Consider the following 15,894-nt stretch of genomic DNA (forward strand, 5'->3'; position numbering starts at 1 on the left):
TAGGGATGATTTCATTTAAAATAATGAATTTGTTTTTGTCTACTGATTACTACATGCGAAAAATAAACATATTAATTAATACGAAAATATATGCACCTTCCCTCGCCTTCCCTCTTTAGGGTTGTGTAGATATATAAACATATATAAACGATCCAGAATAAACCCCCAGAATTGACATTACTGACGTATGCGTATTACAAGTATTTGTTGTCTGAGTGCTTGCCACCTCGTGCTCTCCACATCTGCTATCTGCAATTTGCAAAAGACGGAGAACGAAGGCAGGGAAAAGTAGGTGGGACATAGTCCCATGGGATAGGTGCGTTTGTGCAGCATGGGATTTCTTCTTAACAGTATATATAATATAATACTAATACGCATCTGTTCAATGCATATAAAGTTCATATACTCCCATACCAAATGCGTGTTTTGTGTTATAAAATTTATATAACCTTGTTCTGAAATGCGTATTTCAAATTACTTCAATCCCGAATGCGTATCCTAAATTACCCTCTTGACATATGCGTATATGATCGGCTAAAATTGGCCAGGTTTTTGAAACAAGTCATTTTGGTACATTTTGTTGAGAAATCGGCTATTTTTGTCGACTGGCCTTAATCAACTGGATATGTTTAAAAAAAATGAAAAAGAAAGTGGCAAAACAAACACAGCACACATACTGTGCTTTTGGACGTGATGTTGAAGTTGAAAGCTGAGAGGTTACCCAAACCCCCGAGATCGCCCCCATATATTTGGGTAGATGTATGTATACATACATATGAGATCACATATTGTGTGTATACACATATATGTATATACACACACTAACAGAATACCAGACCACATATTGTATATATACATACACAAACAGCAAACCACATTTTGTACATATGCTGTTTGGAGACGAAGCTGTAACGAACTCGTCGGACTGAGATGGTGGAAGCAGCAAAGCGAATTGACGGCGGAGTTCGAAGAATTCCGGTTACTTCCTCGAATTCCGGCAGAACCTGTCCAGGTGCCATTTTATTTACCGTTTTCTCTTGTTTATCTCGTTTCCTCACGTGATTCTCTTTCTCCTCTTTCGTAAAATAATGTATGTATGTATCTATGTATATATATGTGCAGAATAATATATGTGTGTATGATATGGATGTATGTGTATGTATGTGTTGTGTGTATGTGTGTGCGTGTGTGCGTAATTGTTTAGCTAATTGATCTTGCTTATTAAGATGAACATTGACTACATTTGGGGTTTAGGTCTGTGAATTAGGGCTCTGATGTCAATTTTGATAATAATTGTAAGCAATGAAACACGAAGATAGATTTTACGATGTCCAAGCGTAATCAATCAATATTGATCCCAAAGAGAATTCATGTATCATAGCAAACCAGTAAAATGTGAACCTGTGCTTGTTACATTAATGAGTTGGAGGTCCTACTTTGTATAGTTTACTTTCGTGTAGCATCTTTATTAAATTTGAGCATTGTATACTTTTGTTCTTTTTCAGCACCATTAAGTAGTTCTATGGTAACTGAAAAAGTTTTTGATAGAGGAAAAGGCTCTGAAAATTCACATGAATCCAAGGATTATGCAAATGAGGATCATCATCATCTCTTTGAACAAGCAGATAGTAGCATGAATGCTGGTACTATGATCGCTGGGTTGCAAAGTGAAGAGTACTTTAGATCTGAAATGGGAGTGGGTCTTGTAGGTTTGATGGTTTTGGGAGACTCCACATATGATGTTGGGGATACTGCGAATGGGGTTGTGTGCTCTGTGGTTCAGGATAGGAAATCAATGGATGACTTTCACCCAATAGAGATGCTAGATTTTGTCAACCAACTGGCTCTGTCATCTGTGAATGTTGAACACGAGAATTTTGCAAAGAATAAAGCAACTGCTCTTGCATATAGGAAGGCAGTCTATGAGGAATTCGATGAGACATATGCGCAGGCATTTGTTCATGAGCTAGACAGACCTCATGAGCACCAAGAAGTGAACCAGCCACCTAAACTTGCAACCCAGCGTAAGCTAAATTGTTTTTAACGTACATGATTTTTGGTTCTGGTTTAGAGTACTACAGTATCATCAGATGTTATATTATGTTTGTGTGCTTGCTCATATTTCCCAAGTATATGCATATAGACAACAGATCTATCGGTTTTCAACCTAAACAAGCGAAGTTTCCCATAATCTGCAGATGTATTTGTTACCGTGGTGTATTTAGCCTTTTTACTTGAGGTCAACGTCGTTCATCTTTCTTAATTAATTGTGCAGAAGTACTTCTATGCCTGCAGCATTTTTCTGAAATTACTATACCTGACTTCACTAGAATATTGTTTGAATTTTATGAACCTATGCTTGTTACATATATGAGTTAGAGATCCTAATTTGTACAGTTTGCATTTGTGTGAAATCTTTTATCAAATTTTGAGGATCTTATACTTTGGTTTTTTTGTCAGCACCATTGAGTGGCCCAATGGTAATTGGAGATGTTTTTCGCCAAGGGAAAAGCTCTGGAAAATTACATGGATCCAAGGACCATGCAAATAAGAATCATTATCTCTTTGAACAAGAGGCTGGTGAAGCAAGTAGCATGAATTCTGGTAATATGACCGCTGGGTTGCAAAGTGAAGATTGCTTTAGATCTGAAGTGGAAGTGGGTCATGTAGGTTCGATGACAGCTTTGGGGGACTTTGGAAATTTCGGGGAAGGGGCTGTCAGCTCTGTGGTTCAGATTATGAAATCGAGGGATGACTTTCAGCCTATTGAGGTGCTAGATTTTGTCAACCAACTGGCTTTGTCATCTGTGAACGTTGAGCAGGAGAATTTTATAAAGAAAAAGGGTACTGCTCTTTCGTATAGGAAGGCACTGTATGAGGAATTCGATGAGACCTATGCGCAGGCAGTTGGTCATGACCCGGAGAGACCTCGTAAGCAACAACACAGGAACCAGCCACCTAAACCAGCAACCCCAGGTACGCCAAATCATTTTCGCAATACATTATTTATGGTTTTGGTTTATAGAACTAATGTATCATGTTATGTAACTTGTGGTGCATGCTCATTTTTCGTAACTATATGAATATAGATAACAGATTATCGGTTTTACTCCTAAGCAAGCGAAGTTTCGCCATAATCTGCTTCCTTAAAATTCTGAAAAACACTGTACTACAGTTTTGGTGAATATTAGAAGTACTAGAGTTATTGCATAGTAACAAATATTTGTTAAAATATGTCCGTATTTGTATCGTGCATTCATTTGTGATATGGTTTGTGGAGTATATCATTCTGACGTTCAATATGCTATAGTTTTAATTTTTATGAAGTCATTCTTGTTGCCGGGGAAGGATCTAGCAAAGGAGCATGGGGGGCCACACTCCTAAATAATATATATATATATATATATTTTATGTTTTTGCACCATTAAAACGGGTGAAAAAATTATAGAAGCCCCCCCATAAAAATCAGAAATATTCAGGAATAAGGGGGCACCTCCTCGCGTTTACTCGGTACCCCCTAAAGAAATCTTCTAGATCCGCCCCTGCTTCTTTTAAATATGAATTAGAGATCCCACTTCGTATAATTTACGTCCGGGTTAAACTTTTTATCAAATTTACGCATCCTACACTTTGGTTATTTTCAGCTCCATTGAGTGGCCATTTGGTAATTGGCAAAGTTCTCCACCAAGGAAGAGGCTGTGCAAAAGCACAGAAATCCAAGGACCGTGAAAAGAAGGATCATTGTTCTGTTAAACAGAGAGGTGAACCATACAAGTTGAAAAGTAGTGCTGGAGTCCACGGTGGTGAAGCTGAGGGTTCTTTAGAGATTCCCTCTAGTAAACATGCTCTACAGAAGATTAGGAAATCGATGGATGATTTTCACCCTATGGAGATGCTAGATTTTGTCAACCAAGTGGCTCTGTCATCTGTGAATGTTGAACACAAGGATTTTGCAAAGGAAAAAGCAACTGCTCTTGCGTATAGGAAGGCAGTCTATGAGGAATTTGATGAGACCTATGTGCAGGCATTTGTTCGTGAGCCAGACAGACCTCATGAGCAACAAGAAGTGAACCAGCAGGGTATGATTTAATCATTTTCCACAGACATGATTTATGGTTATGGTTTATAGTACTATATTATCATGCGATTTTATATTATGCTTGTGTTCATGCTCAATTTTCCCCAGTAAATGCATATAGATAACAGATCTGTCGATTTTATCCTAAGAAAGCATAATTTGTGCTATAATTTATGGGTAAGCATATTTTTCCTATAACTTGCTTCCTTAAATTTCTAAAGAACACTGTACTATAGTGTTGGCGATTATTATAAGTATTTGAGGCAATGCGTAGTAGTTAAATTTATATTTTGAGTATGTTAAGATGTGTCCGCCTTTCTATCGTCTTTGTGGCATGTTTTGTGAAGTATGTTATTCTAACGTTCGCTGTTATTGTTTTGATTTTATGAATTCATCGTTGTTGCATATATGAATTAGAGATCCTGATTTGTATAATTTACATTATAGTGAATTTTTTCATTAAATTTGAGTATTCATACTTTGGTTGTTTTCAGCTCCATTGAGTGGCCAAATAAAAGGCTCTGAAAAATCACATGAATCCAAGAACCACGCAAATGAGGATCGCTATCTCTTTGAACAAGGCTCTGGGGAAGCAAGTAGCATAAATGCTGTTAACATGACCGCTGGGTTGCAAAGTAAAGAGTGCTTTAGATCTAAAGTGGAGGTAGGTCATGTAGGTTCGACAACTGTTTTGGGGGACTCCAGATATGATGTTGGGGATTCCACGAATGGGGTGGTTCAGATTAGGAAATCGATAGATGGATTTCACCCTATGGAGATGCTTGATTTTGTCAACCAACTGGCTCTGTCATCTGTGAATGTTGAACACGAGGATTTTGCAAAGAAAAAGGCAGCTGCTCTTGCATATAGGAAGGCAGTCTATGAGGAATTTGATGAGACCTACGCGCAGGCATTTGTTCGTGAGCCAGACAGACGGCATGAGCAACAAGAAGTGAACCAGCCACCTAAGCTAGCAACCCAGGGTATGATTTAATTATTTTCCACATACATGATTTATGGTTCTGGTTTTATAGTACTATATTATAATGCGATGTTATATTATGATCGTGTGCATGCTTATTTTTCCCAAGTATATGCGGATAGACAACAGATCTATCGGTTTTCATCCTAGGCAAGTGAAGTTTCCCCATAATTTGCTTCCATAAAACTCTTATGAACACGGTATTACAGGGTTAGTGAATATTGAAAGTACTTGAGGCAATGCATAGTTATTAAATTTATTTAAGATGTGTCTGCATTTCTATCGTCCATTAGTTTGTCGTATGTTTTGGTGAAGTATTTCATTCCAACGTTCGCTATGTTACTGTTTGAATTTTATGAACTCATCCTTGTTCTATTTATGGATTAGAATTCCTACTTTGCATAGTTTACATTTAGTGAATTTTTTCTCAAAATTGAGCATCCTACTTTGGTTATTTTCAGCTCCTTTGAGTGGCCATATGGTGATTGGCAAAGTTCTTCGCCAAGGGAAAGGCTATGCGAAAGCAGAGAAATTCAAGGACCATGCAAAGAAGGATCACTGTCTCTTTAAACAGAGAGGTGAACCAAACGATTTTAAGACTAGTGCTGGAGTCCACGGTGGTGAAGTTGAGGGATCTTTCGAAACTCCCACTAGTGGACATGCTCTACTAAAGAATTAATCGTTCATCTCAAATCCTAGACAAGAAGCTGGATATGATTTTCTGCCTATGGAGATGCTAGATTTTGTCAACCAACTGGCTTTGTCATCTGTGAATGTTGAGCACGAGGATTTTGTAAAGAAAAAGGCTGCTGCTCTTGCGTATAGGAAGGCAGTCTATGAGGAATTCAATGAGACTTATGCGCAGGCATTTGTTTGTGAGCCAGACAGACCTTATGAGCAACAAGAAGTGAACCAACCACCTGAACCAGCAACACAGGGTACGCTTAATTATTTTCCACAGACATGATTTATGGTTCTGGTTTATAGTACTATAATATCATGCTATGTTATATTATGCTTGTGTGCATGTTCATTTTTCCCAAGTATATGCATATTGTTCATCCTAAGCAAGCGAAGTTTCGCCTTCGCCATAATTTGCTTCCTGAATATTCTTAAGAACACTTTACTACAGTGTTGGCGAATATTAGTACTACTCCAGCAATGCTAGTAATTAGATTAGTTATGTCCACAATTCTGTCGTAATTTGTCGTATTTTTTGGTGGAGTATATCATTCTAACAATCTCTATGTCACTGTTTTAATTTTATGAACTCGTCCTTGTTGCATATGTGAATTAGAGATCCTACTTTATATAATTTACATTTGAGTGATATTCTTTATCAAATTTGAGCATCCTACTTTGGTTATCTTCAGCTCTATTGAGTGGCCATATGCTAATTGGCAAAGTTCTTCGCCAAGGGAAAGGATATGCAAAAGCACAGAAATCTGAAGACCATGCAAAGAAGGATCAGAATCTTTTTGAACAGAGAGGTGAACCTAGTGAGTTGGAAACTAGTGCTGGAGCCCATGATAATGTAGATACTTCCTCAGAGCAGGCAGAGGCAGTTAATGCTGAGGTCTCTAAAAAGGGCAAGGTTTTAGTTAAACATCAGCAGAGAGAACGTTCAGCAAGGTGTGAGGTCTCAAATCCGAGACAAGAAGCTGGTGTAGGAGGCGGTGTGACTACTGTTAATAAGACCAGTAGTCATGAGCAACAAGACCTGAACCAGCCACCAGGTGCGCTACATTTTTCGCGTATATGATATATGGGCCTTGGTAAATGATATAGTACTTTAGCATCATACCTTGTTTGTCATGCTTGTAATGCATGCTCCTCTTTTCCTTTTATATGAGGTATTTTTATGTAGCTTTTGTCCTTGAGGTTAACATTTTTGTTGACTTGCATATATTTCTGGGTGAATACATTCTTGTTTTGGTGCATCTTTATCTGATAAATTTTCCAAATCCTATGTGTGAGTGAACACTAACAACTTTAAAATACAACGTCAGTGTCTAGATTTTTCTTATAATATAACATGTTCCTTGCATAAGATTTAAACAGGCTCTGCATATATTTGTATAGAACAAGAGTTTATAAAATATTTGTATAAGGCCCATAAACTTTATTTGTTTATTAATTCAAAATGATAGATGCACCATAAAAGGTTATTAGTCGGATTTGTGATTGCATTTGTTTTTTGTATGTTATATTAACTTGAAGAATTATCTTTCATATATTACAGCCTTATTGAATACGAGGGCTTGGATCATCAAATCGTCTTCGGAGTCCAGTGAGTTCATTTCTGATCCTCAATTTGTGGAGGATCATCTCAATAATCTGGATGAATTCCGTGATTGTCTGTTCCTCTTTGCTCCTGACACAGGCGATGCCATTCATTATTATTCGTTGAATGGGCTTTTGGAAATAGACAGTCTTGATATTCCTGAAAGATTTTCAAGGATGATGTTTGAATTTGTTGCTGATGTAGACGGTCTTGTGTGCATACTTTTCAACGGTGACAATGCTACTATTCTTAACCCTATTCTTCAGGAGTGGACCGTTCCATCCGAGATTCCTCAGCTTCCTCTTGCGGATGCTGTCACTCAGATTTGCTATGCCTTTGGGAAAGATATAAATGGCGATTACAAGATTTTGAGATTTCGTGAAAGACTTCAGTCTAGGAAGAACAAAGCCAGGGAAATCGCTGTTTTTTCATCTTCCACTAGATCATGGTATGTTACATGTCAGAGGGTTCCCAACAACATAAGACATATGTGTCATGGTGTGTGTGTTGTTGGCATGGTGTACCTCTTATGCACATCTGTTGCTGCTCATTTGGGGGAGGATCTTGAGAGATCAGTTGTATCTGCCATGGACTTATCGGATTTGACTAGTGCGCAACTTGATTTACCCGGGTTATGTTCAGAGGAACATTCTTGTATTTTCCTATTCTCATTGCACGTTAACCTGGGATTAGTTCAGATTGTTAAGGAAGCAGGTCGATCGTGGAATAGGATATGGTCTTTGCAAGATGATTCAAGTTGGGAGGTGATGTTCAAGTTCCGATCTGATGATTGGGGTAGCATAAAACGCTACCTACCTGTTAGGAATCAGTTCGTTATGATGGAAGTTGGGATTGATGGGAACCTGTTGGTTTATTTGTTGGATGCAAATGATGTGCGCCATTTGGAAAGAAGACTGAAGATTGATCTTAGTGAGATGGACTGCATCTGCACTTGTCACGCATCTCTTGTCCCTCCGTCTTAGGTTATTTTGTTTTCTTTTGCAGATTTACCATGTCTAAACATTAGTTTCACCATATTGCATACAACATTTAGCCTTTGAACCCACCTTTGTATTGCTATTCGAAGTTGCACCTAGGATATATGTAGGAAATGTTGTAATCTATCTTGATATATAAAGCTGATTACTTGACACTTTTGCAGGGATTTATGATTCAAATTGGAGCTTGGATTGGTTTGTTCAGGAGAGGTGGTGCATCGGAACATGGTCAGAAGTACATTTTGATTACTCTTTTGTATTAAATTTGAAGTTTCGGATTATAGACAAGCTTGAGGAAAAACATACTTCTTAAATATAAAGTATATTTTGACAAGTTCGGTATCTAATATGCTTAGGTGTTTAAGTTTCTCTTAATCTTCTTTATCTATTTAGTAGGGTTTTCTTGTTTGGTCATTGTTAGTCTTAGTTATTTTAGTGGGGTGTTTATTGGCAAAAATGTTGTGATACGTAGCTTGTGTTTCCATTTTAAGTAAGATTTTGCATTAATTAATATTAATGTTCTAGGTGAGTGGGGCGTTTATTGGAAAAAAATGTTGTGATACGTAGCTTGTGTTTCCATTTTATTTAGGATTTTGCAGGATTAATATTAATTTTCTAGGTGTCTTGGAGAAGTTGGTACTTATTTCTGTAGGCAACAACTGAATGCAAATACCAGATCTTGTTGCTTTTTTCCGTCATTGTCTTGGAATTCGACTAATTGTTCCTATTTTGCTACATAAACGTTTTTACTTCATCGTGTAACTTTTTTTTTAATTCCTAGGGAACTCTTGAATCTGCAGAGTCATCTTATCGTCTTCAATAGCTGGGAGCAGCTACCCTTTTTTACAAATTTTTCCTTTTTATTCAAGTCGTGAGCAGATAATAAATTTCTTTTGCTTAATATTTCTGCTTCCTTTATACCCAGCCTCCTTCCCAATTTTTTTTCATTTTTTGGATTTTTACAAAATTTTGCCTTTCTGTTTCCTTGTCATGACCAGGAGCTTAGTTAAATGTTTCTGAATTTACCTATGTTTTGCATATTCCACCTACAATGAATCTGCAATTTTCCTTTGCTGATTTATTTTTCAGTCCCAAGCTCATTGTAGTATGCCTTTATCCCATCAGTCTGACTATTCTTGGCATTGAGGAGCTTCTCCTTGGATTATTAATTCTGGATGAAGCTCTCCTTGCGTGATATCAGACTTGGAGTGTGCTGGGTTGTCAGTGCCGTATTAGTGCTCCGATTTTAAGCTCTACAGTTGGTATTGAGCTATCTTCCTTTGATGCAAGATGCAAGTGCAAGCTGTTTCATGCCTTCAAACCCGTGTATGAGTAATGTTTTTTTTATGAAGACCAACGATTGTGACTTGGCCAGAGGGAGATGTGAAAGAGTAGTTTTGATTAATCTCATATCTGGTAGCACCATCTTGCTCTAAATTGAGCCGATTGAGACTGAGCTGAGTCGAAGTTAATTGACCTGCAATGCGTAGTTTGCACCAAGTTGACCTGAGTTGTGGTTCTTTTGCTTTCTTTTTATCGATCATCTTCAATCTGTATCTTTAAAAATTCTGGCTTCCGAGATATTCAGTTTTTCATCTAATAAATTTTATCATCTAATATCCATCTTGGTTCGCCGCCTTCTCTTCTTAGAACTTGTACTGTCTCTCTTTGTTATATGGAAATGAGATGACTTTTCTTTGCAAATGCTCACATTGGATTGCACTTGTGTACCATTTCTTACTGACACCTCTGGTTGATTACACCAGATTCGTTCCTGAATGCTCATTCGCAGGTTTCTGCATATGACTTCATATGCTTTAACAATTCATTGTATTTTCTTGTTGAAGACCTCCTATTTACCCCCCTAAGCATTCCTAATTTAATTTCTCCTTCTACGTGAGATGGATTTAATATTTTGTCCACTGTTTATGATGCTGGATATATTTGGTTGTGAAACCCAGCGTTTTGGAAACCAGAATTTAAATGAATGAAATTAAATTGCTCATATTGTGACCCACTCTTACGAACCTCATCATCCTCGAACCTAAAAATCTAGTAATAGGGCCTTGTGGGATTTTGAAATGCCCGGTTTTGATTTGCGTGGCACCAGTTCTTTAAAGATTGTAAATATTTCTAAATTTCATGTTTTAGGCAGCTTTTCCTTGCACCAGCTGATGCTAATTTTTAACTTTTCTATTATACAATGTCCGCTTTCTTCTCATGTCTTTCTGTGCATCTTTGAGAAGAAACACAATGTACTCATTGCGGTTCCTCGAGAGGTATGTTCCCTTTCCTCTTGCACTAAACTCCTGCAGCTCCTTCAATTTTGTTTTGTACAAATGCACAGTCTCCTATCTTGGCGTGCATTAAGCTTCTGGAAGTATGTCCCAACAACTTGTACAGGCAGAGAGTTTTTCCCATCCCGCATTGTCTTTTAATATGGAAATCCTCTGACCTTTTCATTCAGTTACTCGATAGGCTTTGGTTCCTGCGACTTCTTTTCTATTTTATTCGACCAGCTGCTTTCTTCCTCGTGTCAAGTTCTTGTATGCCAGCAGCTTGGATAGTGTCGAGCAACAATTTTTAGCATACATACACTATAAGTGCAGGTGCCTTGCTATATATTTGAGAATTAGGTTCAATATTTACTCACATACATGTAATATAATCTATGTAAATGTTGTGAGACTGAGATTTGATTTCCATCTGTCTGCTGCTTGCTTCCTTCTTAAACTTGTAACGAATAGAATGAGATGAGAATAAGTATTGATAAATAAATGTAATGTCTAATAGAGGAAGCGAGACATAGAAAGGTAAAGCAAGTGGTCAGTGTGTGAGAATCAATACACGAGTACAAGTAAAGTGAAAGCGGATTGAGATAAGGCAAGTATCCCTGAACTTTCTTGTGATATGTATTCAGAATAGTTCTGTTTTATATTACAAGTATTTTTGTTCTTCCTTGTATACTGCAAGTATTCCTGAAATTTCTTTATATATGTTGTTAAGTATCCCAATTGTTCTTGTGTATATTGCAAGTACTTTGAAGTACTTAATCCTAAACACTGATTCTTCTTATTATCTTTGAGCCGTAAGCCTTATTCTTAGTAAACTTTTAATTGTTGAATACCCAAATACGAATCACACATATACGATACGACTCCACAAATACATATATACCATATACAGATTACTGGAACGAAATTGTTTAATATACAAACCTTCGTACCTTATACATCAGAAGGTTAATCCTTATAATCCTTAAACCTTTGTTCTTCTATAATCTGATTCTTTCCCAGGCTTGAAGCCAATCCTTATACACAACTCGATATACCCTTATGATGTTATGAATCACTTTATACTTCGAGATAAATGTTAGTTATGATTCTGTTTATTTATTTACATTCTTTATCATGTTGTTATTATAGAATTGAATTATTTTTAAATATGGACCAGATTCGTGGTCGGTCCAGATTCGTGGTCTGGCCAGATTCGTGGTCATGATATGCCAATTTGTGTCTTGGATCCAGTATAAAAAGCAGAGTTCTGAGTTTTGCTCGTGGTTAGTGCGTGACTGATTAGCAGCCTAATCTTGGTTTTTAAAATAAAAGTGAATATCCAATTCTAATCATTACTTATCAAGGAATTTGATGTCCTATATCATTTCAATTGATCATTGTTTAATCTCAGTATTGTCACTGTGACTTGATGAGCTAGTTAGCTCACCCTTGCACATCTTTTATGTTCTTTTCTAGTTAAAAAGGAAACTGGTGGTAGCGAGGATCCCCTGACAAGTGTGCGAGTTAGGTTTCCAGGTTGAAATGAAATAAGCTAGCAGATGATGTTTGTATTGGTTTGAGTTAAAAGTTTGTAAGCCTATTTTATTTTCAGTTGTAAGATAAATAAATTGGGATTTCGTACATTGTAATATAAATAAGGTTGACTTGTCGATATCTCATGAGACTTCTCTACAAGTCATTTTATGACTTTTCTACATACTTCTCGATATCCCTTGATCTATGTCTGGTCGATATCTGACTTAGAGCATTTGTTATAGAATAACATTATTTAACTCCAAGTTGCTACACTTCTCTCTGAGGTATGATCAGCATTTGATCTTATTCTAGAGTTTATTCCTTAGCTTGATGATTGTTCACTGAAAAATCTTCCAGTTTAATCTACTTAACATTTTTACAGACTCAAGAAATATAATTACATAATACAAAATTAGATTATCAAACAACTTATCCTTAAGATGACTTGTCTTATTATGTACAGACATGTCTTGAACAATAGTTGATTTACTCTCAAACTTTTAGTTCCTGATTAGGCAGAACATGTTTTCTCCTTAATATAATTTTGTGGTTGCTCTTTAACATTTTTTATAATTTAAAGCATGTAACAAGTTACTTCATTATTTGAAACATGATAATACTGAATGTGAAAATCATGAACCAAAGAGAAAAAGGTCAAATGTGAGAATTCTGGATTTTAACATCTATAAGATTTTTGTTTGGAGTTTTTTCCATCAAAACTTTCATATAACATCTTTCAAATTTTCGACCATAACAATGTTTATTTGAGGCTTAAACGTAGAGAAATAGAAATCACAGAGTAAGATGTGTTTGATGTGTTGGGACTCCCTTTCAAATTTTCGACCATAACAGTGTTTATTTGAGGCTTAAACGTAGAGAAATAGAAATCATAGAGGAAGATGTGTTTGATGTGTTGGGACTCTCATATGGAGGATAATTTATCATACGTGCATCAGCTAATAAGTACCAACAACGCACTGATCAGTGGTTAGAACGGTTTCATGCAGATAAAAGATGTAATATCCCGGATTTATAAAATTTATTATTATTACTATTATTACTATTATTACTATAATAATAGTTATTATTATTATTTGAGTATTTTGATAATGAAGGAATATATATGTTGATATTTTATTCATGTTTGATAAGTTTGTGTAATTAAATGGCTCAATTTGCTATTGTTAGTTATGTATCAATTTCTGTCGTTATTGTGCAAATATTTTACTTCAACAATTTTTAAAAAATTTCTTTTAAAAGATGATCATTTTATCGATATTGGTAAATTGAGTTTGTTTTACAAATTTGGGGAACAATTTTAGGGGGTCTCGAAAAAAAGTAATTAAAATTTGCAAAACAAATCTAAATGGTTGAAAGCAAGATACGAATGACAAATTCTAAGTTTCGAGTCTAAAATATATTCAGATAAATATGTTTAAATTTTTTGAATGTTGAAATAACCTTTAGGAGCGACCAAAATATTTGTTTGTCTTTACCGACGACCGACGAGTTAGACAAAAGTTTTGATTTGATATATATTCAAACATAATATGTTTTATGAAATAATGACTATAAGGTCCGTAAATAATTTAGTTTGAATTAAAAATAATTTTACCCGAAAAAATAAGGATTTATGGGTATTTGGAAATAAAATCAATCTTTTGTCTAAGAGCATAAAATTTGGCACTATTAATTGAATATAAATATTCAATAAATATATTCAATATATTTGAGAGTAAAACATGTAAGTATGATATGATTTGAAATAATTTGACAATTTTGGCTCGTAAAATCGGCGTTTGAAAATTCTCGGGTTTTATACCATTAACTGTTGCCTTTGTTTATTTGACACAAACAACCTAGTATAGAAATATCCTTAGTTTGATATATCTACCTCCAGTCATGTCTAAAAGGATTTCTATAAATATTCGGTTTATTCAAAGTATCTTAGTTCGACTTGATTTTGGAAAGTGCCACACGTCAAACTCTAATGAAGTATTTTAAGCGTCTTAGGGGCTGTTTCTTTGTGGAAAATTTTTCCATTTTTCTATTTTATATTTTTCTTAAATTTTCTGAAATTTTCATTTCTAAGAAAACAGTTGAAAACTGAAAAAATGTGTTCCAGATGTCAGTTTTCTATTTTCTTAAAAATATTAAATAAAATGACGAAGTAATTTGAGTAAATATATAAAAGAGCAATTAATAAAATTATTTTAATGCTTCATAATTTAATTTTATATACATATTTCTTTAACATGTTTAAAATAACCTTTTTTAGATAAAATATAATTAAAGATGACAAATAAAATATGAATAGGTTGAATAATGAATCTTTATAATTATATGACCCTAAATATATATACAATTTTGGAGCTTTTACTAGAAAATCCATTTAATAATTATATACAAAAATTTTGAAATTTTTTATACAAAATAACTCATAACTAAGTTTTAGTCATCAGTCTTTTTTTTATTCATATAACATATAAGTTATTAGTTATTATATTATTAAGTTCTCACATATAATGTAAATAGTAATATTAAAAAAATTATATAATTATCATTTTAATCAAACTAATAAAATAATTGTTAAATTAAACTATTTTGAATTTTTTTTATTACAAATATGCAATATACTTTTTAATTTAAAAATATGATATTATAGTGTTGAAAATTTATAAGCTCCATAAGTTAAGTTAGTAGTATATTAGTTGTTTACTCTGCTATTTTTTTGTAACTTTCTAAGTAAACTTACAAAATTGTTAATTAACCATATAAAATTAAAAATGATAAAAAAATAAAAATGTTTATGTTTGGTAGGAATCTATCTTAAGGTGTTTAACTACCAGCTGTGTTTTTTTTACTTTTCTAGGTTTAGAAAACATCAAAATGTTGTTTTCCATACTTTTCATATCTGCAGTTAAAATTTGGAAAACACGGGAAAACCGTGTTTTCTATTTTTCCAGTTTTTTGTTTTGAAAATTTTGTATTTGAACATGTTTTTTGTTTTTTTAGTTTTCTTAGAAAAATTTTCTGGAAAACTGTTGAAGTAAACAGGCCCTTAATATCTAATTTAATTTTCACTTTTAGTTTGATAAATTACCAAAATCTAAAAATAAAAGTATTTACCTCTCAGTAATCTAGTTAAGACACATATGGGCCAAATTATTTTAAAAGACATATTCTAACTAAAACATATGGATTTACTATGCATATAAAATATGAAATTATATCATAAAGGGTTTTTTTTGAAAAATACCCTAATTTAGAAATATTTTAACAAAAATATGTTATTTTTATAAAACTTTTTGCAAACATATCATCGTTTAAAAAATATTTACAAAAAGATATTTGCAACTTTGCAACTATATTTGCAACAAAAATAAACCTCTATCAACCATAATTGTAACTTTAAAAATTAATAATTAAATATTTTTAATTGTAGAATACATTGCTTAAACAAGTTGTATTGAGTAAATCAAATACAATTTTAAATATAATCAAAAGTGACGTTAACTATCTTCGGGAAAATAAAAGAAAAGTTGCGTTTAGTTAATTTTGGTTGCAAAAGATATTTTTTACACAAATTTTCAAAAAAAATCTCTAGAAAATAGTATTTTTCAATTAAGCATACAGGAGAGAACGTTCATCCCAATAGTGAATAAGTAAGGCGACACTGGGTCACCTTGCCTCAGTTCTTTGGCTCCCTGAAAATAACCTTGTAGAGCACCATTTACTTT

The 15,894-nt window shown here is 34.3% G+C and overlaps 2 protein-coding genes across 3 annotated transcripts; both read left to right on the forward strand.

The window, feature by feature from the left end:
* The first annotated feature begins 666 nt into the window (after nucleotides 1–666).
* On the forward strand, nucleotides 667–5,739 carry LOC141713621 (uncharacterized). The gene is made up of 6 exons (XM_074517119.1): nucleotides 667–1,012; nucleotides 1,506–2,024; nucleotides 2,461–2,976; nucleotides 3,645–4,079; nucleotides 4,573–5,061; nucleotides 5,522–5,739. Exons 1-6 carry the CDS (start codon nucleotides 931–933, stop codon nucleotides 5,737–5,739), a joined length of 2,259 nt encoding a protein of 752 aa, XP_074373220.1. The 5' UTR covers nucleotides 667–930.
* A 48-nt stretch (nucleotides 5,740–5,787) lies between these two features.
* On the forward strand, nucleotides 5,788–12,288 carry LOC141713622 (uncharacterized). 2 transcript variants are annotated; one of them, XR_012572000.1, is made up of 5 exons: nucleotides 5,788–5,998; nucleotides 6,434–6,796; nucleotides 7,303–8,327; nucleotides 8,507–8,570; nucleotides 12,095–12,288. XR_012572000.1 is itself a non-coding variant. In XM_074517120.1 (4 exons), exons 1-3 carry the CDS (start codon nucleotides 5,788–5,790, stop codon nucleotides 8,325–8,327), a joined length of 1,599 nt encoding a protein of 532 aa, XP_074373221.1. In that variant the 3' UTR covers nucleotides 8,507–8,789. The 2 variants fall into 2 exon arrangements, 1 of the variants encoding a protein (XP_074373221.1); XM_074517120.1 differs by lacking the exon at nucleotides 12,095–12,288 and having other exon boundaries at nucleotides 8,507–8,789.
* Nucleotides 12,289–15,894: the final 3,606 nt, after the last annotated feature.

This window comes from Apium graveolens, chromosome 3 (assembly GCF_009905375.1).
Source record: "Apium graveolens cultivar Ventura chromosome 3, ASM990537v1, whole genome shotgun sequence".
NCBI classification, from domain to species: Eukaryota; Viridiplantae; Streptophyta; class Magnoliopsida; order Apiales; family Apiaceae; genus Apium; species Apium graveolens.